At 43.7% G+C, this 22,604-nt stretch overlaps 1 protein-coding gene and 1 long non-coding RNA gene across 10 annotated transcripts in view; one reads left to right on the top strand and one right to left on the bottom strand.

The window, feature by feature from the left end:
• The window catches only part of LSM14A (LSM14A mRNA processing body assembly factor), a 56,443-nt gene extending 37,989 nt beyond the window's left edge, over window positions 1–18,454 (bottom strand). For all 4 annotated transcript variants that reach the window (XM_017342217.3, XM_002711503.5, XM_008257276.4 and 1 more), the window contains exon 1: window positions 18,140–18,454. In XM_017342217.3, coding sequence (XP_017197706.1) covers window positions 18,140–18,260 — 121 coding nt within the window. In that variant the 5' untranslated portion in view covers window positions 18,261–18,454. The remainder of the gene's footprint in view (window positions 1–18,139) is intronic.
• Window positions 17,411–22,604, top strand: part of LOC103348448 (uncharacterized) — a 220,030-nt gene continuing 214,836 nt past the window's right edge. For 3 of the 6 annotated variants that reach the window (XR_011384236.1, XR_011384234.1, XR_007919868.2), the window contains exons 1-2: window positions 18,504–19,174; window positions 20,331–20,489. This is a non-coding gene — a long non-coding RNA (uncharacterized lncRNA). Of the gene's footprint in view, window positions 17,610–18,503; window positions 19,175–20,330; window positions 20,490–22,604 lie in introns of those variants that run through there. The other 3 variants (XR_011384237.1, XR_011384235.1, XR_011384238.1) reach the window with 2 other exon arrangements.

Genomic DNA, 22,604 nt, shown 5'->3' with positions numbered 1-22,604 from the left:
ACAAATGGGGTCAGTACTGTGGTGTAGCTGGTAAAGCCCCTACCCATGGCACCGGCATCCCTAATAGGCACCAGAGCCTGGCTGCTCTACTTCCGATCCAGTTCCCTACTAATGCGCCTGGGAAAGCCAAAGAAGATGGCCCAAGTAATTGGGCCCCTGCATCCATATCGGAAACCTGGAGGAAGCTCCTGGCTCCTGACTTCAGGTTAATCCAACTCCAGCCACTGTGGCCATTTGGGGAGCGAACCAGTGGATGGAAGATCTTTTTCTCTCTAACTCTGCTTTCAAATAAATAAATCTTTTTTTTTTTTTTTTTAAAGATTTATTTATTTGAAAGGCAGAGTTACAGAGAAGCAGAGGCAGATACAAAGCCAGGATCCAAGAACTTCTTCCAGGACTCCCATGTGGGTATAAGGGCCCAAGTAATTGGGCCATCTTCCGCTGCTTTGCCAGGCCCATTAGCAGGGAGCTGGATCAGAAGTGGAACAGCTGGACTCAAACTGGTGCCCATATAGGATGATGGCACTGCAGGTGGCAGCTTTACCCACTATGTCACAGCACCAGTCCCTCAAATAGATAAATCTTAAACACATATTTTTTTAATTTATGACTGTAAGTGATAATAAAGATTAATTGAAATGTATCATACAACTTTTTTTTTTCTAAACAGATAGGAGAAAATTATCTGGCCAAAATCACTTATCTAAAAAGTCTCCAGATTAAGGCAAGCTCAGACATCAACTTAATGCCAAACTTGGCTGCCTGTATATGAATACTGTATATATAGTATAGTACATGAATAGAGGAGGAGCTGTAGTTACTAACTTACCAATGCAATATCTCCAATATAAAATAGTGAAACTTTCAAAGTTTAAACATGACAAACATATATACTAAAACTACATAGTTGCACTTTAAGCTAGTACCTCCGAAATGATGTCATTAATAATTTCTCGAAGCCTTAACTTTTGACATGAATTAAAAATGTTAGGTTTTATTATCAATTGGTAAAGACAAGAAACAAGTCCACTGAGTATCAAAAAGTGAGAACAAATGAAATGCTAAAGTATCCAAGAAACACTGACAGAATAAATTAAGAAAACAAAGCCAAGTAAGCTGAAATCTAGGGTATGACTTATGATGCTGGTTAAGCCACTGCCTGTGATGCCAGTATCCCATGTGAGCACCTGTTTAAGTCCTGGCTGCTCCACTTCTGATTCAGCTAGCCTCTTGTTCATATGCCTGGGAAAGCAGTGGAGAAGCTTGGGCCTTTGTACCATGTGGGAGACTGGGATGGAGTTCCAAACTTCTGGCTTCGGTCTGGCTCAGCACAGGCCACTGTGGCCATTTGAGGAGTGAACCAGCAAATGCAAGATCTAACTCATTCAAATAAATAAATAAATTAAAAAAAGATTTATGATGTGGTCTTAAAAAAAAAAAAAGACTTATTTACTCATTTGAAAGGCAGAGTTACAGAGAGGGAGATGCAGAGGCAGAGAGGGGGAGGGAGACAGATCTTCCATCCTCTGGTTCACTCTCCAAATGGCCGCAATGGCCAGGGTTGGACGGCTATTTACGAAAGTACTGAACAGTGTAGCAAGAGGCTTAAATTATACAAACCAAGAAATAACAAATGGACATCAACAGAATGGGAAAACAGAATAGCATATTTAAAAAATTGTCTATACGCAAAAGCATCAAGCCAGAAAAACAGTTACAACTTGTATTTTCCATCTTTCTGACATATATAAATACAGCTGTTGTTCTATATACAAGCCTAAACACTAATTCTTGCTAAAAACATTTGAAGTATAGCATATTTAGAAAAAAAACTATTAAAAATGGGCTGAAAACAAGGTTTAAATACTTAAAGAACAACATTTCATCCATAAAGCAGTACCCTGGCCAACCCCGAAAATAGGATGATGGTTTTAGCAGTTTGTGGCTTTTTTTTTTTTTTAAACTTAAGAGTGGCGCTTTTTAAGAGTCTATAGGTCTGTTTTTTGAATTGTATCACAGGCTGCTTCCAAAAACTCCCACTTTTTGCATACCTGCACCCTTCTTTGGTTCTTTTTTCATTGTTACCCATACCATCTTCTTTCTTTTAACAAGTATTACTGCACTGAATGAAAACATATGCTCTGGCCTGCACCACCTCTGCTCTGGACTTAACATACCTAACAGAGACATCATATTATTACTTCTCTCTCTCTGTGACGTTCTATTTTTTTTTTTTTTACAGGCAGAGTGGACAGTGAGAGAGAGAGACAGAGAGAAAGGTCCTCCTTTGCTGTTGGCTCACTGTCCAATGGCCGCCGCAGCTGGCGTGCTGCGGCTGGTGCACCGCGCTGATCTGATGGCAGGAGCCAGGTACTTATCCTGGTCTCCCATGGGGTACAGGGCCCAAGCACTTGGGCCATCCTCCACTGCACTCCCGGGCCACAGCAGAGAGCTGGTCTGGAAGAGGGGCAACCGGGACAGAATCCGGCGCCCCGACCGGGACTAGAACCCGGTGTGCCGGCGCCACAAGGCGGAGGATTAGCCTAGTGAGCCGTGGCGCTAGCCTCTGAGGTTCTTAATCTCTTCAATACCTATCAGCTACCAAGCACTGGTGACTTGAAGGTTAAAAAGCCCAGCTCTATTTCCAGAGTTCACAATCAGAAGACTTTTCCTTCACCCCCTTTAAAAAATACTTATTTGAAAGGCAGAGAGAGATTTTGATGGATTTTTCTGTCTGCTGGTTTACCCCCCAAATGGCTGCAACAGCCAGGACTGAGCCAGGACAAACTTCAAGCTGGTCTCCAACATGGTTGGCAGGAGTCCAAGTATTTGGGTTGTCTTCTGCTGCTTTCCCAGGTGCATTAGCAGGGCTGAATTGGAAACAGCAGCCAGGACTCAAACTGGCACTCAGATATGTGATGCGGATGTCCCAAGTGGCGGCCTAACCTGTTACACCCACAGTGCAGCCTTCAACTTTTCAAACTCTAAAGGTTATAGTTTCCTCATATTTAATTAAAAAACCCAAAAGTCATCTTGTTAGAACCTATCTTGTCCTTTCCACCATAACATTGATCTTCATTAATTTTCTTCCCTCTTCCCTGTATTACCCAAAGTCATCTCCCACAATTAAAGATTTATGACCTTGCATAGCTAATGAGCTTCTCAATTGTAACTTGACCTGCTTCCTCTATGCAAGATTCTTCCCCTTGATTATTCTTCTTTTTAAAGATTTTTACTTATTTTATTTGAGAGATAGAGCTACAGAGAGATGGATAGACAGAGAGAAAGGCCTTCCATCTGCTGGTTCATTTCCCAAATGGCTGCAATGGCCAGAGCCAGGCCTATCTGAAGCCAGGAGCTTCTTCCAGGTCTCCCACGTGGGTGCAGGGGCCCAAGGACTTGGGCCATCTTCCACTGCTTCTCCAGGCCATAAGCAGAGAGCTGGATCGTAAGAGGATGTGCCTGTGTTCCCAGGCACATCAGTAGAAAGCTGGATTGGAAGCAGAAAAGTCAAGAATCAAACCAGCACTTGGATATGGGATGTTGGAATCCCAAGTGGCAGCTTACTCTGCTCTGTTGCCTCCCCAGTGGCCTCCCTTGATCGCTGTCGGTTGTTCCCTGGCACCTACCACACTGTCTACAACAGTAAATAGGCACTAAGTAATTCTCTCAGGTGAACAGCTTATTTAATAGTAAGCACAGGGGTTGGTGCTGTGGCACAGCGGGTTAAAACCCTGGCCGGCAGTGCTGGCATCTGATATAGGCACTGATTCGAGTCCTGGCTGCTCCTCTTCCAATTCAGCTCTCTGCTGTGACCTGGGAAAGCAACAGAATATGGCTCAAGTCCTTGGGCCTCTGCACCCTCGTGGGAGACCTGGAGGAAGCTCCTGGCTTTGGATCTGCTCAGCTCTGGCAGTTGTGGTAATTTGGTGAGTGAACCAGTGGATGGAAGACCTATCTTTATCTCTGGCTCTCTCTCTCTCTCTGTAACTCAAATAAAATAAATCTTTAAACAAAAAATAGTGAGCACAGAAAAAAGGTATAGGGAAAAACTTGCATGTGCTTGGTACTTAGAGTATTAGAGAAGAGTGTGACAGGTAAGGGGGCAAAGGTGCAAAATGTGGTCCCCAAAACCATCAGGACAAGTAGGGGCACAGAGAGGCCAAGACAGCTGCTAAACTGAGATTTTACCCAGAAAGAAATATAGTCATCAAAAACTTTTTAGCAGAGATCATGCCATATCTGAATTTCAGGAAAAAAACAATACCACCAATAGCAGCAATGTAAATATTGGAAGAAAGGTAGTTCTTACCATTGAGGAATTATTGAGGAGTCTGGATCTAAAGCAACAAGCAAAGAATTCCTAAATCATGAACAGTGACAAGTAACAACTAACAAAGGGGACAGATAGAACAAATCAGCATCAACAGAGCTTGAGCATATATAAGAAGGGAAAACAAGGAGGGTATGAGGGTGTACAATGACAACATTGGATGAGCACCTACTAGAGAGGATTCCTTTCTTCCTTGCTTGGTTTGCATTTATTAAGTACTACTGTATGTGTGAATTTAGCTAATCCTCACAAGAATTCTGTCTAATGTAAGTGGTTATTATTCTCATGAAGACTGAAAATAAAAAAATTAAAGAAAAGTGCACGAAGATCAAAGAAGGCCCTCTGATATGTAATATTTAAACTGAGATTTGGAGATGAATACAAGATTGGAGAAGAGTGAAATTCCTGAGACAAAAAAATACACTGTTTATAGAACAAAAATGAGGGAAGTATGAGAATTAAAGGGCAGAAATGAATATGTGGTATGACATAAAGCTGAATGTGAAGTCAAAGATATGGGTAAGAATTCCAGTTTTTGCCGGCGTCACGGCTCACTAGGCTAATCCTCCACCTTGCGGCACCAGCACACCGGGTTCTATTCCCGGTCGGGGCGCCGGATTCTGTCCCGGTTGCCCCTCTTCCAGGCCTGTCTCTCTCTCTTTGTCCACTCTGCCTGTCAAAAAAAAAAAAAAAAAAAAAGTCACTAAAAGATTTTAAGAAAATGACATGATCTTGTGCTTTGAAAAGAGTGATTGTACTCTGGTGTGGTCCACACTGGAGAAAGAGACCATGGTGAACCAGATAAGAAGTGCTAGGAGCCTAGGCTAGCATGGTTATAGTGGAGATCAAGAAAAGTAGATGGTGTCAAAAAGTATCTAGGAAATAAAGAAATAAAAAAAGAATCATCCAGGGACTGGTACTGTGGTATAGTGGGTAAACAAACGCCTGCAGTGCCAGCATCCCATATGAGCACTGGTTTGAGTCCTGGCTGTTCCACTTCAGCTCTCTGCTAATGTGCCTGGGAAAGCAGAGGAAGATAGAGGAAGATGGCCCAAGTCCTTGGGACTCTGCACCCACGTGGGAGACCTGGATGAAGCTCTTGGTTCCTGGCTTCAGTCTGGCCCAATCCTGGCTGCTGCAGCCATTTGGGGAGTGAACAAGTGACGGAAGATCTCTGTCTCTCTCTGCCTCTGCCCCTCCTTCTCTTTAATTCTTTCAAGTAAATAAACAAATCTTAAAAAAAAAAAATTCTGGATAAGGAGTTTGAGGGAAAGGGGTGAATTCAGGTGCCTGGGTTTAGACATTCACTTGTAAAAGGCCAACTCTCCTCCTTAGAAATCCTACCATGGTCACAGTTACAATGCACCGTCTTCTACACTCAGATAAGTATTTATTGTTATATTTTCCCTGGGGTGAGGAAGATGGCAAAGGATGGCTACGAAGAGTCTAGACTTTAGAGAGTATCTTCTATGGAACAATAAACTAAGGGCATCACAAAACACAAGCTAATAAATAATACCAATTAGGAGATTTAACTGTACTGTATTTTGACTAAGTAGTCAAAGGAATTAACCTAACCCTTTCAAACAAGATAACGTGTTTGCTAATTCTTCAATAAGGACCCCTCATATGCCAGTTAGCCACAATGGAGAACCAGTTACCTATTGGAAAATTGGACAGTGCCCTAAATCACTGTTAAAAGAGCATACACCAGCTGTCAAAAACAATCATTTTAATTTATAAATCTCAGTAGATTAAAAAGAAAAGGCAATTTGAAGACTTGGCACATTGAAAGAAAACCAAGATTAACAATCAGAGCGCACAGTAACCAGCAAACCACTCAACAAAGCAGGTAGGAGAAATTTTATTAAAATTTAACTTGTAATCCAAGATAAAACAAGAATAGGCTGTGAACAAAGAGAATTAGAAAACAATGTGAATATTTTTACATATATGCTTATAAATGCACTGGATATCTCTGGAAGCAGAAAAAAATTTTGGGGCCTGCATGACAGGATGAGGAGAAAGAAATTTTTTGCTGAGAATTTTTTTGAACATCTTTTATAACATGCCTTGAATTCCTAAACACAAATATTTTAAAGAAAAACAGATCCCCACGCTACCCTCCTAGAAACTCAACAATAGCATAAAATAGAAAGAATACTAACAAATGCTAAATTAGTGAACCAGAGACCAATCCAGGAACTCTCCCAGAATCTAGGGCTGGAAAAAAAAAAAACAAAAATAAATGTCATGGTGGATAAATGCTTAAAAATGAGTTAGCAGTCAACAGGAGTTTCACAATGAGAAGCAATGATCAAAGAACAAATAAAAAGTCTTCCTGAGCCGAAGAAGGGCTTGATTCTTTTGCATCAACATAGACACGCAGTATCTAAGTCAAGAATGTTAGAAGAAACAAGTCCTACAAGAGTTCAAGTGGGAAGTGTGTGGGAAAACCTACACAAGAAGAATCAGACTGGCATCTTCTCCCATGCAGTAAATGTTAGAAAACAATGGAATAATGTTTTAGAGTACAGTGGAAAAGACAGCTGGTGAGGCAAAACACTGTACATGTGATACAGAAAAGACCCATCAGCAAACATGCACCTCAGAAAAATTTCAGCCAAATTAAAGAGTAATGAGTTGTGAAATAAGAACTTAATATTATTAAGAGTTCTATATACATAAATATTGCTAATAAAACTGCTCTTAAGGGATTCTAAAAATGTAAGTAACAAAATCATAACAATCTTTAGCTAAAACTTCAAATTACATAAAATCTGGGAAATGAGGCAAAGGAACAGAATAAAAAAACATGAAAAGTTTTTTTTTTTTTTTAAAGATTTATTTATTTATTCGGGAGGCAAGTTACAGACAGAGGGACAGAGAGAGAGGTCTTTCATCTGCAATGGGGCAATGACCAGAGCTGGGCTGATCTGAAGCCAGGAGCTTCTTCTGGGTCTTTCATGTGGGTGCTGAGGCCAAAGCACTTGGATCATCTTCCACCGCTTTCTCAAACCATTAGGAGGGAGCTGGATTGGAGTGGAGCAGCAGGTACTGGAACCGATGCCCATATGGGATGCCAGCACTGCAGGCCAAGGCTTAATCTACTACATCACAGCACAGGCCCCACGAAAAAGTTTACAAAAAACAAAAACAAAAACTTAAGGGGCTGGTGTTGTGGTGAACCAAGTAAAGCCATTATCTACATTTCTGGCATTCCATATAGACGCTAGTTTGAGAATCAAGTGCTCCACTTTGGATTCAACTCCCTGCTAATGTGCTTAGGAGAGCAGCAGAAGACAGCCCAAATACTTGGGCCCCTGTACCCAAGTGGGAGACCTGGAAAAAGCTCCTGGCTTCGACCTGCCCAGCTCTGGTCATTATGGCCATTTAGAGTGAACCAGCAGATGGAAGCTCACTCTCCCTCCCTCTCTGTAACTGCCTTTCAAATAAATAAATAAATCTTTAAAGAATTTTACTTATTTATTTGAAAGGCAGAGAAAAAGAGATAGACACAGACAAACAACTCCCATAGGCTGGTTCAATTCCCAAATGCCTATAATGGCCAAGGCTGGACCAGGGCCAAAGCCAAAGTGAGGTCTTTCATGTAGGTGGCAGGAAACCAATTTCTTGAGCCACCACTGCTACCTCCTGCCATCTGTATTAGCAGAAACTGGAGCCAGGAGCCAGAATCCTGACCAAACTGAGGTACCTGAGGCAGGTGTTGTGGCATAGCAGGTTAAAGCTGCTGCTTGGGATGCCTGCATGCTGGTTTGAGTCCCAGCTGTTCCACTTCTGATCTAGCTTCCTGCTAATACATCCTGGGAGGCAGTGGATGACAACACAATTGCTTGTGCCCCTGCTACCCACGAGTTTGAGGATTCCAGCTTCAGCCTGGCCAAGCCTTGGTTGATGGAGCCATTTGGGAAGTGCATCAGTGGATGGAAGACCTCTTTCCTGCTCTGCCTTATTAACTACTAGGCCAAATACCCACTCCCTGAAGTTTTTATCCTAGGCAGAGAAAAGGTAGTTTTTATTCATGTGAATCTTGGAAAACTAATATAATATTGGGGCTGGCGCTGTGGCGCAGTGGGTTAACGCTCTCCCCTGAAGTGCCAGCATCCTATATGGGTACCAGTTCGAGATCCGGCTGCTCCACTTCCAATCCAGCTCTCTGCTATGGCCTGGGAAAACAGTGAAGATGGCCCAAGTCCTTGGGCCCCTGCACCCACATGGGATCCTGGGAAGAAGCACCTGGCTCCTGGCTTTGGATCGGCACAGCTCCGGCAGTTGCGGCAATTTGGGGAGTGAACCATAGGATGGAAGACCTCTCTCTCTGCCTCTCTTCTCTCTGTGTAACTCTTTCAAATAAAATACATAAATCTTTTAAAAATTAATAAAATATATGAACTTTCTCCCTAAATGTTTACACATGCACACAAAATTTGCTTATAACTTTAGGAGATCAAGGATTCTTTTGGAATCCACCCACGAATTCCATTTAAGAACTCATTATAGGTACTAGCTGATAATTCAAATTGATATTCAAATATAGAGAAAACAATCCAAGACCCCCAACAGATGCCTGAAACTGTGCAGTTTCCAAATCCTACATATACTGTTTCTGCTTATACACAATACTGATGCTAAAGTTTGTTTTATAAATTTAGAGCAGTAGATATTAACAATAACAAAACAGAACAATAACAACAATATACTATAATAAGTTACATGTATGTGGTCTTTCTCTAAAAATCTTGGGATGACATTCTTGGGATGACATGCGAAGTGAGGTAAATGAAGTAGGCATTGTTCACTTGAACAAAAAAGCACTGTGATGCCTCAACAGTGGATATGGTAAGAGACAACTAACAGGTGAAAGAGTATATCCTACATAAGATCTCTTCATGCTATTTAGAATGTTGCAGAATTTAAAACATGAGCTATTTATTTCTGGAATTTTCCATTTATAATTTTTGGGCCACAGCCTACTGATACTACAAATGAGGGGGAACTACTGTACAACTGTTTGATACTTAAGGTTTCTAAAAATGCAAGAACCATTTTGATATTGGGGAATCAATCAGTATAGTGTGTGTGTGTGTGTGTATATATATATATATAAATATATTTAGCTCACATACTAAAAACAAAAGAAAGTCTAGAAAAGCCAACTTAGAAAACAAATCACTGGAGGCCAGCACTATGGCACAGCAGGTAAAGCTGGTGCCTGTGGCACAGACATCCCAGATGGGTGGGAAATGTGCCTGGGAAAGTAGTGGGTGATGGTCCAAGTACTTATGCCCCTGCACCCACTTAGGAGACTCATAGAGCTCTTGGCTCGGGATAGGCCCAGCTCTGGCTGCTGCAGCTATTTGGGGGAGCGAACCAAAGGATGGAAGATCTCTCTCTCTCTAACTGTGCCATTCAAATAAGTAAATACACCTTTAAAAAAAAAAAAAAAGGCAAAACAATGGTTTCTTGGGATTATGGGTAGGAGCAAGTGTTAACTAACCAGGCACAAAGAAACTTTTGGATTGGTAGAATCGTTCTAAAACTGGACTGAGGGGGGCCAGCGCCGAGGCGCAGTAGGTTAATCCTCTGCCTGCGGCGCTGGCATCCCATATGGGCACCAGTTCTAGTCCCAGCTCCTCTTTCAATCCAGCTCTCTGCTGTGGCCTGGGAAAGCAGAAGATGGCCCAAGTGCTTGGGCCCCTGCACCCACGTGGGAGCCTGGGAAGAAGCTCCTGGCTTTGGATTGGTGCAGCTCCAGCCATTGTGGCCATTTGGGTGTGAACCAATGGAAGGAAGACCTTTCATCTCTCCCTCTGTAACTCTATCTCAAATAAATAAATAAAATCTTGGGGAAAAAAAAAAAAAACTGGATTGAGAAGAAGCCTGAACAACTCTCATTGTATTGCATACTTACAAGAGATAAACTTCACAGTATGTAAACTATACTCAATAAAGCTGGGTATTATTTAAGAGCAAAAGAGAAAAATCATATAATCATACACAGTTGCTAAAATGATATTTAATAATATTAAATCCTATTAAAGAAATAAACCACTTGCTAAAAGAACAGATGAATACTTTCTCAACATGGATGTCTCAGTATCTAATACTGTTTATGTTCATTAAACGTCATGGGTAGTGTGGTACTTTTGCTCTCAACCATGCCTAAAGTTCTCTAGAACTTTCATTTTACTCTCTAGAGAATAGCATGGAATCCAACTGCATGAAGTGAAAAGATTTTGATGATTTGACCACTATTTAAACAAACTTTCAATTAATCTTCCAGTTTTTTAGCTCCACCTCCATCCCTAATTACTTCAGTTTTCTACATTTCACTGTACCTACTGCTGCCAATTTCCTACCTTTTAGAGGTCTGAAGGTGTAAATCAGGTGACTTCTGCGCCTTATTCACTGGCTACTTAAGACTATAACTCTCTCAATTTTGCTAAGAAATCATTTAAACTCACCTACTTGCTGTTTGGCCTCTAAAACTCTGTTGATGTTGTCTCCTTTCCAAGTCTACTTTATCCTTCATGGATTTCTAACTTAAAAAGAAGTCCCTCTCATGTGATCTTGGTAGAGTTTATCAACAGGAAGGAAAAGCAAAAGTATGTCCAACCTGCTATCTTTACCCAGCAGTCAAAATGTAATCGTGACTCTTTAAGTTGCTTTCAGCTGGGCATTCTTCCTGTGGCTGTTTTTATATAATAATCTGCTAAATGATAAACCAAATATATGAAAATATAAGGGGGGGGAGGAGACAAGGAGAGGGCGGGAGAGAGAATACATCTGATAGAGTTTTGAAAAACAGGTGTAGAGGAGAGGAACAGAAAACAGAAATTGGAGATAGGACTAGAGCGAGAATAACAATTTTTTTTTTTGATAAGAGAGTTGAATCTTCAGATTTACAAGGTTCAGACTCACACACACAAAAACATCAGTAAGAGATTCCAAAACCTCCAGAGAGAAAACTGAGAATCAGATTGGTATCTAGCAACACCAGAATGTTAGAAGATAACAAAGCAATAACTTCAAAGTTCTATAGAAAACAGATTCTGAATCAGGACCAACACAGCCTACCAACCAGTCAAGCAACCAAGAATAGGTTCATTAAGAAAATCAGTCACCCACATATTTCAAGTATTTTATTTCTTAATTTAAAAGATGTACAAGTAAAATTTGGAGTGAAAAAAAAAAATCATCCGTGAGACCAAATTTTGTAAAAAAGAAACAGGAACCCCAGAGTGCCTCTGAATAGATTAGCGACAGAAATATAAGGGACCAGAGTAGCAGAGGTGGTAAGTGATCAACTTCTGGATGTGTTTTAAAAGTACAGCTGATAGGCTGAGGAGAGAGAGAGAGAGAATATGGAGAGGAATCAAGGGTAACTCCAAGTATTTTGGCCTTACCAACTAGAAGAATGGAGTTACTATTCAATTCGGTGGGGAAGGCTGTTGGAAGAACAGCTTTAAGATACTGAATTAAGATGCTGAGTAGAGATACTCTTGTAAGTGGTGGGGGTCAAGGGCATATTCTGATTATAATGATTGCTTATGAAATTAAAAAAAAAAAAGGCTTATTTATTTAACAGGCAGAGTGACAGAGAGAGAAAGAGATAGCTAGTTCCACCTGCTGGTTCACTTCCCCAAACAGCTGCAATGACTAATGCTGTGTCAGACCAAAGCCAGGAGCCTAGAATTCCATCCGGGTCTCCCACATGGGTAGCAGAGGCCTCTGTATTTCAGTCATCTCCTTATTTCCCAGGTGCAAGGGCAGGCAGCTGGATCAGAAGTAGAGCAGCTGGACTTGAACTGGCAGTCTGACATGGGATGCCAGTGTCTGCCTGGCCTGCTGAGCCACAATGCTGGCCCGCTCATGGAATTTAAGCAGTGTAAAGAGGAAGGTGAAGTTATGATGGAAATGAGGAAGAATCAATAGTAAGGTTAAGAAACTGCAGGCTAAATCTATCAGTTTGAATGATGGAGTACTAAAGTTGAGGTACTAAAGAGACTGGGCACCTAGACAGAGGTGGAGATGGAGGCTGGAAATAATGATGTGATAGTCATTCTCTATTAAGCACCTACAATAAACTAGTTACTTCTTAAAGCACCATGTAATTACCAAATGACTCTGAAAAACAGGCATTACTATCCTTACTACAAATATCTGTAGTTAAAGCTAAGTAACTTATTCAAGGTCAAAGAGATGATGCTAACTCAACTGGCTTTTTGGGTCACATTTAATTCCAGAAACAAAAGCCCCACAAATCAAGAATTAAGACCCTGACAGATAAACTGTTTTACAGATCAACTCACATTTTATCTGTTTAAAAATTTTCCTCAATGATACTCTATTTTAAAAACTGCTTTTCAGAGGCTGACGTTGTGGTGAAGCAGGTAAAGCCACCCATATGGGCACCGGTTTGTATCTCAAAGGCTTCACTTCCAATCTAGATGGTCCAAGTGTCTGCCTTCTGCCACCCATGTGGGAGACTGGATGAAACTCCTGGGTTCAGCCTGGCCCAGCTGTGGCTACTGCAGTCATTTGGGGAGTGAACCAGCAGAGGGAAGACCTCTTACTCTCTCTGCCTCTCCTCCTCTCTGTGTAACTCTGACTTTCAAATAAAAATAAATCTTAAAAAAAAGAAAAAAAAAATCTGTCTCTCCCTCTCTGTAGCTCTGACTTTCGAATACATATAGTCTTTTTGTGTAACTGACTTTCAAATTAATTAATTAAAAAATACTGTGGCACTGAGTTACATACAAAATTCTTGCTACGTATCATACACAGATTAGATTTCCTAACCCTTCCTATATCCTCTTCGGGATTATATTATTTTCTCAACTTCTGATTCAGAAGTCATGTCTTATCTCACCCTACCAGAAAATGAAGTGAGTTTTCGGCATCTGACTACAGACTCCAGAATTATTTGAGTTCTTCTGAGCACCACAATAATAGTTTCCAAGGATTCATATGCAGCATTCAATAAAGGCATTTCAATTAAAAAAACAGGGAAAAGATTTCAAAGGCACTTCACGAAAGATGAAATAAAAATGGTCAAAACACGAATGTGGGGGTTGGTGTTGTGGTGTAGTGGGTAAGGTGCCCGCATTCTACATGGGTGCCAATTTGTGTCCCAGCTGTTCCACCCCTGATCCAGCTCCCTGCTAATGGTCCAGGAAAAAAGAAGCAGAGGATGGCCCAAGTGTTCGGGTCCCACTACCCACACTGGACATCTGGAAGAGGCTCCTGGCTCTGGTTTGCCCAGTCCTGGCCATTGTGGCCATCTGAGGAGTGAACCAGCAGATGGAAGATCTCTGTTTCTCAGGGCCGGCGCGGTGGCGTAGCAGGTTAATGCCCTGGCCTGAAGTGCCAGCATGAGACCCAGCTGCTCCATTTCCAGTCCAGCTCTCCACTACAGCCTGGGAAAGCAGAAGATGGCCCAAGTCCTTGGGCCCCTGCACCCATGTGGGAGACCCAGAAGAAGCTCCTGGCTCCTGGAGCAGCTCTGGCCGTTGTGGCCAACTGGGGAGTGAACCAGCAGAGGGAAGACCTCTTTCTCTCTCTGCCTCTCCTCCTCTCCGTGTAACTCTTTCAAATAAAAATAAATCTTAAAAAAAAGAAAAAAAAAGATTTGTCTCTCCCTCTCTGACTTTCGAATACATATAGTCTTAAAAAAAATATGAAAGTATATAGCCTTATGAATAATAGGAGAAATAGAGATTAAAACCATATATAATCACATACTCACAGATTGGTTAAAATCAAAACACATGATACAAAGTACTGTTGGTGAGGAATACGGAACAACCAGAACTCTTTAATATGCTAATAATTAAAGCAAAAACTAGGATACAACTAACAATCTGCTCTGTTGATAAAGACATACGTTCTTTATGATCCTGCAATTCAAATTCTAAGTATACCATAAAGAAAACAATATAAACATGCATCAGTGCACTTCAACACAAATGTTCATAAAACCACTGTTCATAACAGCCTAGAACCATAAACAATCTAAATGGCAACTGTAGAATATCAAAAACTGCAGAGCATGAACGTGTGTTCTATTCATAAAGGAAAAATATGCAAAAGCCGAAAATAAAATTTATAAAAAATAATCTTTTATATAAAGTTCAAAAATAGATAGAACTATTATTTAGGGATGGCGACTTTTGTGGTAAAGTTAAAAATATCAGAATATTCATATCCAGCTTGAGATGGTGGTAGTTATGATGTTGGAAGACACAGGTGGTGGCAGGTTCCTGGGATGCTGGTAAATGGCCATTTTGTCCTGGGTGGTGGTTAGTTACAAGGATCTTGACTTAAAAATACTTGTTTTGTCTTACCTACTGGTTCAGGACATGTGGTTCTATTTCACAATAAAAAAAGGAAAAAACTCTATCCTGGGGAATCAAAACAAACAAACAAACAAAAAAACACACTAAAGAGAATCCCCAGAGAGCTCAGAGATTAATCCTTGATCCACAGTTTAAAAAGATAACAAGTGGGTGGATGCTTAGCCTAGTGGTTAGGATGCCCACAGCCCCTTTCGGGCATTTCGGACACCTAGCTAGGGCTCTTGACTCCAGCTTCCTACTGATGGGAGCAGCAGTGATGCTCAAGTAATTGAGCTCCTGCCACCCACAGAGACCTGTCTTTCCAACTTCCACTCAGTCCAGGTTACAGGGGACATTTGGGGAGTGAATCAGAGGATAGGAGCTGATCTGTCTGCCTCTCAATTTAAAAAAAAAAAAAAAAAGTAAAAAGGTCTCCACATCAGACTGAACTTTACCATTTCTAATTTTAAAATTTGAAGTAAATGGGGCAAGCATTGTGGTGCAACAGGCCAACATCCCATACGGGCACTGGTTCATAATCCAGCCACTCTATTTCCAATCCAGTTCCCTATTAACACGCCTGGGACGGCAAGAAGAACATGGACCAAGTTCTTGGCCCCTGCAACCACGTGGGAGACTGTGATGGAGTTCCACACTCCTGGCTTTAGTCAGGCCCAAAACTGGCTGTTGCGGCCATTTGGGCAGTGAGCCAGTGGATGGAAGATCTGTTTCTTCTATTTCTGCCTTTCAAATAACTACACAAGTCTTCAAAAAATTTTGAAGTGCCCAGTATTGACTGCATACTTATAAAGAAGTTTTAGATTAGATAATACTATGCAGAATTGTATATCGATTGGTAACTCAAGTTTTTGCAAACCTGATTCCCAAAACCTGTGGTTATAAGTCACTGCTAAAGAAAAAGCATGTATGGGTATTGATATATGTGGAATTAAAACATCAATGGCATTAAGTACAAATTAAATTTAAAAATTTTTATTTCTCTATATTAAGTCATAATACAAGAAGTAAACTATTTTATGTCATATAAATTTAACCAATGTCACATGAATTTAACCATTACAGATTAATAAAATATTTATTGACTCCAGAAGCAGCCAAATGTCCAGTTAAAATGTGGATCATTAAAATAAAAACTTTTTATATCTTTGCAAAGAAGGGTACATATACAATTTTTTTCTAAAAAAAAAAAAGACTGAAATTAATACTTTAGAAATCTTAAAAATATGTGGACTTTTTGGTCAGGAATAAAAGTAGCCCAGATAACTCACTGGTAAGTCACAAAAGTGGCAAGACATCTTTAAATTCAGATTAAACAAGGCTTTTTAAAGTTACTAAACCACCTAAATGAGAAATATGCTTTTCAACTGTATGTATGTATGTGGCTTTTAGTAAGAACTTTAGAGTCCTTGTCATAATTTCACAAAGCCACAAAAACTGAAACGCTGTACAGCTATCCATCTATAAAAAAAAGACATGAAATAAGACCAAACAATAGCTAAGTTATTTAGGAAGCATAATTAATAGAGTCTAATTTTAAAAAAATTTTAATGTATTTGAAAGGCAGAGAGACAGAGATCTTTCATCTGTTGACTCATTCTCTAAATGCCCATGAAGCCAGAGCTGGGCCAGGCTGAAGTCAGGAGTTGGTAACTCAATCTAGTTCTCCCATTTGGGTGGCAGGGACCCAACCACTTCAGCTAGGTCCTGCTGCCTCCCAGGGTGCTCCATTAGCTGAAGTTGGATTAGAAGTGCAGTCAGGACTCAAATACAGGCACTCAGATATAATGGGATGCAGGTGTTCCAAGCAGCATCTGAACTACTGTGCCCAATGCATGCACCGATCATGTCTTTAACGATCAGTAAATATGAAAATACATTTTGAAGTACAACGGAGTTCTCAAAGAATAATGAAGAGATAACCTATGTAAGTTGTTTTAATGAGGTCATGTGTCAGGACACAGTGCTTCATATGGCAAAAAGGGCAGTTGGGAGTGTTCCAGTTTTCATAGCACTCTCTACAACAGACATTGGTCTACCTCAGCTCCATGCCAAGCTCCAAGCTCCAGGCTCCAGACTCCAGCATCCCGCTAGCAGACCCTGGGAGGCTGAATGAGTTCAAGTAGTCGGGCCCCTGGAGACCTGGACTGAGTTCCTGGCTCCTGGTTTTTAGCTTGGTTGAGCCCCAGCTGTTTTGGGAATTTGGGGAATGAACCAGCAGATTCCTCTCAAACAAACAAAATATACAGACCTACTAACTTTTTAAAGTATACAATTTTCAGATTTTCGTAAATTGAGAGTTGTGCAACTATCACCACAACCCAACTGTGGAACGTCTCATACTCCTCTTCTACGGAACACAGTTCTGTAAACAGGAAAAGCTGCCCCATCCAGGTAGATCTATCCAAAGGCAAGTTCTAGTACAAGGATCTACCACAGCATCCACAAAAACGTGTGGAACACTTGATACTGCAATACGACTCTCTCAGCAATTAACTTAAAACTACAATTTACAGATTTAGAAAATGTGCTTCCCAGCCCCAGGCCTCCGACCCTAACTCTACCAGATGTGCTGGGAAAAACACCTGGGTTAGAGTGCGCCCCCCTTCGAAGTGTTCCCGACTGCGGTGAGAGTTCTTTGAAGAGCAGGAGCTAGTTTATTTTCTCTCTGGTTTCCTGGCAGGGCACAGACCCAGCACGTACGAACGGAAATCAAACCCACACAAGGCTGCAGCGAAGCTACACACTCTGGGCCGGGACGCTTTCCCCGCGAGCACCCGATCTGCCTGCCTCAGACCCGAATTCTCCTCCCGGCCAGGCTTCCAGAAACAGGGCAGCAAGCGTTGTTAACGTGTACCCCGCTTGCACAACAGGCTTCGAGAAGCATTCCGGTTTAACAGGTAAACGCCACGGCGCGGACAAGCGGGGTGGGATCTGCCCCACCGTCCCAGCGGCACTGGGAAACCATTTGCGTCGCAGAGCAAGCCCAAAGTTTCGGCACGTTACTTCCGAGTTCACCTGAGGAATATCGCCACGAACTGAAACGAACGAGTCTGAGAAAACGGGCGCTGAGCCATCGGCACCCCACTCGGGCTGGGCGGAAAAATTCTTTGCATACTCCGGCTTTTGTTTTGTGGCAGGACGACAGAACTACCGAATTTCCGAGTTGGAAGACACCTCTCTCGGTGTTCTTGGACCTGAGGGCCGCCCCGCCCGCCGCGCACTCGGCCCCGCAGTTCCCGGATTGAAGGCGCGGAGCTCCCGGGTGGGAGCCCAGGAGCCCCCGGGGAGGCCGCGGCCCGGCCCGCGGAGGGAGCGGCTCCCCGGGGGGCGGCGGAGGCAGCGAGGCCGCGGGCCGAGAGCCGAGCGCGGCGCCGAGCGCCGGCCGGCCCGGCCCCCCGCCCCCACCCCGAGGCCCGCCCCGGCGTACCTTTGGCGAGGGCTACCGTGGAGTTCTCGGTGTCGATGGTGTAGAGGATGCCCTCGTAGCGGATCTCCGCTTTGGAGATGAGGCTGATCTTGCTGCCGATGTAAGGGGTGCCCCCGCTCATGGCGCCGCCGCCGCCGCCGCTCCGGGCCGCTCGCAGAGAGGCAGATCCCGCGCCGCTGTCGCCGCGCCGCACGCCCGCTCGCTCCGTCGGCGCCTACAGCAGCCGCCTCAGACCCAACATGGCGGCGGCGCCGGCTCCGCTACCCTCCCCCAGCCTCCCGCCCTCAAGCCGCGGCGCGGCGGCGGCGGCGGCGACAGCGGCGGCGGCGCGGGGCATGCTGGGCGGGCGAGGCCGTGCTCTCGCGAGACTCGGCCGGCGGGCTGCGGGCGGCTCCTCCGTCTTCCGAGGCCTCAGTGGTGCGAGCGGCGCCGCTGGGCCTGCTTGCCGTAGCGCGGCGCGGCGCCGGCCGCCTGCGAGGACTTTGCGGGAAGGGTGAAGTGCCTGTGACACCGGGACGCTGCGGACCGAGTGGGAACGCACCGCGGCCCTCTGCCCCCAGCTGCTGGCTCCGCCATTTCCAGACGCCGTGTCCCCTTTTACGAGCCCTGTGTGTCTCTGCAAACGCGTGTGCCTCTGCTTGGAAAGTTGCCCACCCGCCTCCGCGCTCCTGGCGAGCTGCTGGCCGGCCATCCTTTTAAGGACACCGTCTTTCCCCTGCTGGAGCAGCTGCAGCCTCGTGGAGCCCTCGTGGCCCGGTTCCCGCGTCGATGGCCCATCCAGGCTGCTCCTGGCGCTGGGACTCAGGAGTCCGGCTCTGTCCAGCACTTTCAGGTGGTCTGGTCCAGGTGCATGGCTGTCAGTGCTGCCCCAGTTACTTGCAGCCTGGGTCGGTTGTGTGAACTTGGTTCACGTAAACAGCAGCCTCTTCAACTTTAGTTGGACGTCGAGTTGAGAACTCAAACTTGGTGTGGCCAGAGCCATTTCCCTATTTCGCCTCTAAACCTGCTCTTTGGTCCCCACCGGTGCCCACTGAGGTAACTACCGTTTAGCCAGCTGCTCAGACCAAGCTGGTTCCATGTCACGCAATGCAAACCGGATTCCTTACCTGGGCTTCTAGCCCCTCCCACACTCTGTTGTAGTCCCCTTTCTTCCAGAACTTCCGTACCTCATTCCAGTCCCTGCTCGAATGTCACCCCAAAAATGGTTTTCCTGACTCCCCTGTTCAAAATAGTACCACCCACTACCCCACATCCCCTTATCCAGCTTGTTTTGAATAACAGCTTCTCCCTTTCCCAAAATAACTGCTTCACTATTTGTGTGGGTCTGTCTCCTTCACTGGACTGTAAACATTTGAGGTGGGAATGTTGATTCGGACACTGCTGCGACCCAGTGCTGTGTCATCAGGGCCTTGCACAGAACCTGGCCCAGAGCACTTGGCTCAGTAAATATTTGTTACCTGAATTAATGGTTGGATAAAGGCAGAACAGGCAAAGTTTCTGGTGCGTTTAGTGAGATGAGAAGTCTGGTGTTACAGAGGAGAAAGTAGACCAAGGCTTTCATGAGATGGGTACACAATGGCTTCGAAGGGAGACAGCGAAATCCCTGGTTCAGTATAAGGTCTGTACCAGGGAATCCCGTTCTTACTGTTACTCTTTCCTCCCCATTCCAGACCTGAGTCCCAGCTGACCTTCCCCTGCTTCCCGAGTGAGCTGATGCCTTTCCATCTGTAAACTGATGGTACCCAAATTTACATCTACCGACTTCCTGGGTCACGCCAACTGCATAGTCGATGTAATTGCTTGGGGGTCCCCCAGACGCTTGGCAACTCCACATGCCCCAAATTATCTGCATGTATGTCCCTCCTTCCCCCAAATAAACTCACCTTTATTCACGTTCCCTGTCCTGATTACTGCTCTCAGGAACCTCCTAAGTATCCCACCAGGAGTTCTCATCTAGCTACACCCAGCTGGTGTTCGATTCTATTTTATGTTTTGCAATTTATGGTTTCCAGCACCCTAGGACATCAAGAACCATGTGAAAATGCAGCTGATCACCGTGGTAGCCCATAGTGCATTATGCATATGAATCTGCAATTTACGTGCTAGAAGCAAGGTTGAGAGCTGTGATGCATTTCACTGAAATAGCATGCTTGCTAATATCCCAAACCTGTGTTGTTTCTCTGCTTCACAGTTCCTGGTAACCTACAGAAAACATAAATCCCTCCCCCATCAAATGTCTTCAGCAATAGAAGCTCTCAAATTTCCACACTGGAGGGGATAAGGAGTAATGATCTGATTGGAAAGGAGTCCAGGAGGATTGGGGGCTTGTCCAAAGCTATGTTTCTAGCAGGTACATTGTCTTTTTCTTATATTTGTCTTTTCTTTGTGAAGCTGGTGAGTGGCTGATGGAGAATAAGGGAGAACCCATGTCCCTGCCCCTCACCACCCGTTGGTGTAGACAGAGTGTGCTGTTCATTGTAATTCCCAGTATACACTATACACACCTTATGCTCTAGCCACACTGAATTGGTTACTTCCCAGAACCTGTCTCTCTCTCTCTCCCTCCTGTTATCATTTCTTCATCTCCTGTTTGATCTGAAAGGTGCTCTATCTCATCTCCATTTGCAGGCAAGAATTAAAGTCACCCTCACACCATTGACAAAAAATCAAGTGACTTAAAACAACTACTGTTTTACTATGTTTCACAGTTTCATGTATCAGAAAATCAAACAAGCCTTGACTGAGCAGTTGTGTTTGCTATGGCACTGATTTGTTCATTTAGTGGCAGCTTGCCTGGTGCAGAGGGGCCAAGAGCGCTTCATTCCCATGTCTGGACTATTTGGCAGGAACAGATAGAGACTAGGACTTCAATCGCACTGTAGCCACCTTAGCAGCCTGCACTGTCGACTGTTCAGTCTGTGCCAGTGTTCTGAGTCTCTCTTAAGTAGCGGGCAAAACATATACCCTAAAGAATGCAAAAGGGAAAGGCAGCAAAGATCTACTATAAGTCTACTTTGTGTCAGGTATTGGGTCAGTTTATTGTTTTTAAGATTATATTTATGGGACCGGTGCTGTGGTGCAGTGGGTTAACGCCTGGCCTGAAGCACCAGCATCCCTTGTGGGCGCCGGTTTGAAACCTGGCTGCTCTGCTTCCGGTCCAGCTCTCTGCTATGGCTTGGGAATGCAGTAGAAGATGGACCAAGTGCTTGGGCCCCTGCACCCATGTGGGAGACCCGGAAGAAGCTCCTGGCTCCTGACTTCCGATCTGTGCAGCTCCGGCCGTGGCGGCCAATTGGGGAGTGAACCAACGGATGGAAGACTCTCTCTGTGTCTCTCCTCTCTCTGTGTGGCTCTGACTTTCAAATAAACAAACAAATAAATATAATCTTTTAATTTTTAATTTTTTAGATTTATTTTATTTATTTGACAGGCAGAGTTACAGAGAAAGGTAGCAACAGAGACAGAGAGGTCTTTCATCCGCTGGTTTACTCCCCAAATGGCCACAACGGCTGAGCTGATCCGAAGCCTGGAGCCAGGAGCTTCTTCTGGGTCTCTCATGCGGGTGCAGGGGCCCAAGCACTTGGGCCATCTTCTACTGCTTTCCCAGGCCATAGCAGAGAGCTGGATTGGAAGAGGAGCAGCCGGGTCTCGAACTGGTGCCCATATGGGATGCTGGCGCTTCAGGCCAGGGCGTTAACCTGCTGAGCCATAGTGCCGGCCACAATATAATCTTTTTTTAAAAAAAGATTTAAAAAAAAGGTTTTTAAAGAAGATTATATTTATTTATTTGAAAGGCTGAGTTACAGCAAGAGAGAGAGAGCAAGATCTTCCATCCTCTGGTTTACTTCCCAAATTACCTCTTATGCTGTGACCTTCATTATTTCCTTTCTCTACTTATTTGGGTTTGATTTGCTCCTGTATGCACCCCATATTCTTAAGATAGAAGCTGAAATTACAGATTTTAAGGCTTCTTTTCAAGTATAAGCACTCAATCTATAAGTTTATTTCTAAGTTGTATCTCTCAAATTTAATATGTATTGCTTTTATTATTGTTCACTAGGAAATATTTCTAATTTCCTACTGTGATTTATTCTTTGACCCATAAGTAATTTAAAAGTGTGTGGCAGGGGCATGTGTTTGGCCTAGCAATTAAGACGCTGGTTGAGACACCTGCTTCCTGCATCATAGTGCCTGGATTTGAGTCCCGGCTCTGCTCCCATTTCTGGCTTCTTGCTAATGTGTTCACTGGGAGGCAGCAGTTGATGGCTCAAGCAAATGGATTTCAACCATCCGCATGGGAAACCTGGATTGAGTTTCTGACTCCCAGCTCTCAGCTTTGGCCTGGCTCAGCCTCAGCCATTGCAGGTATTTGGAGAATGAACCCAGCAGATGTGAGCTCTGTCTGTCTTTCTCTCTGTGTCTCTCAAATAATAAATAAATAAAATTAAAAATAGCAAAGTACATG

This window comes from Oryctolagus cuniculus, chromosome 18 (assembly GCF_964237555.1).
Source record: "Oryctolagus cuniculus chromosome 18, mOryCun1.1, whole genome shotgun sequence".
Lineage (NCBI taxonomy): Eukaryota > Metazoa > Chordata > Mammalia > Lagomorpha > Leporidae > Oryctolagus > Oryctolagus cuniculus.
This window is presented reverse-complemented; position numbering and strand designations above follow the sequence as displayed.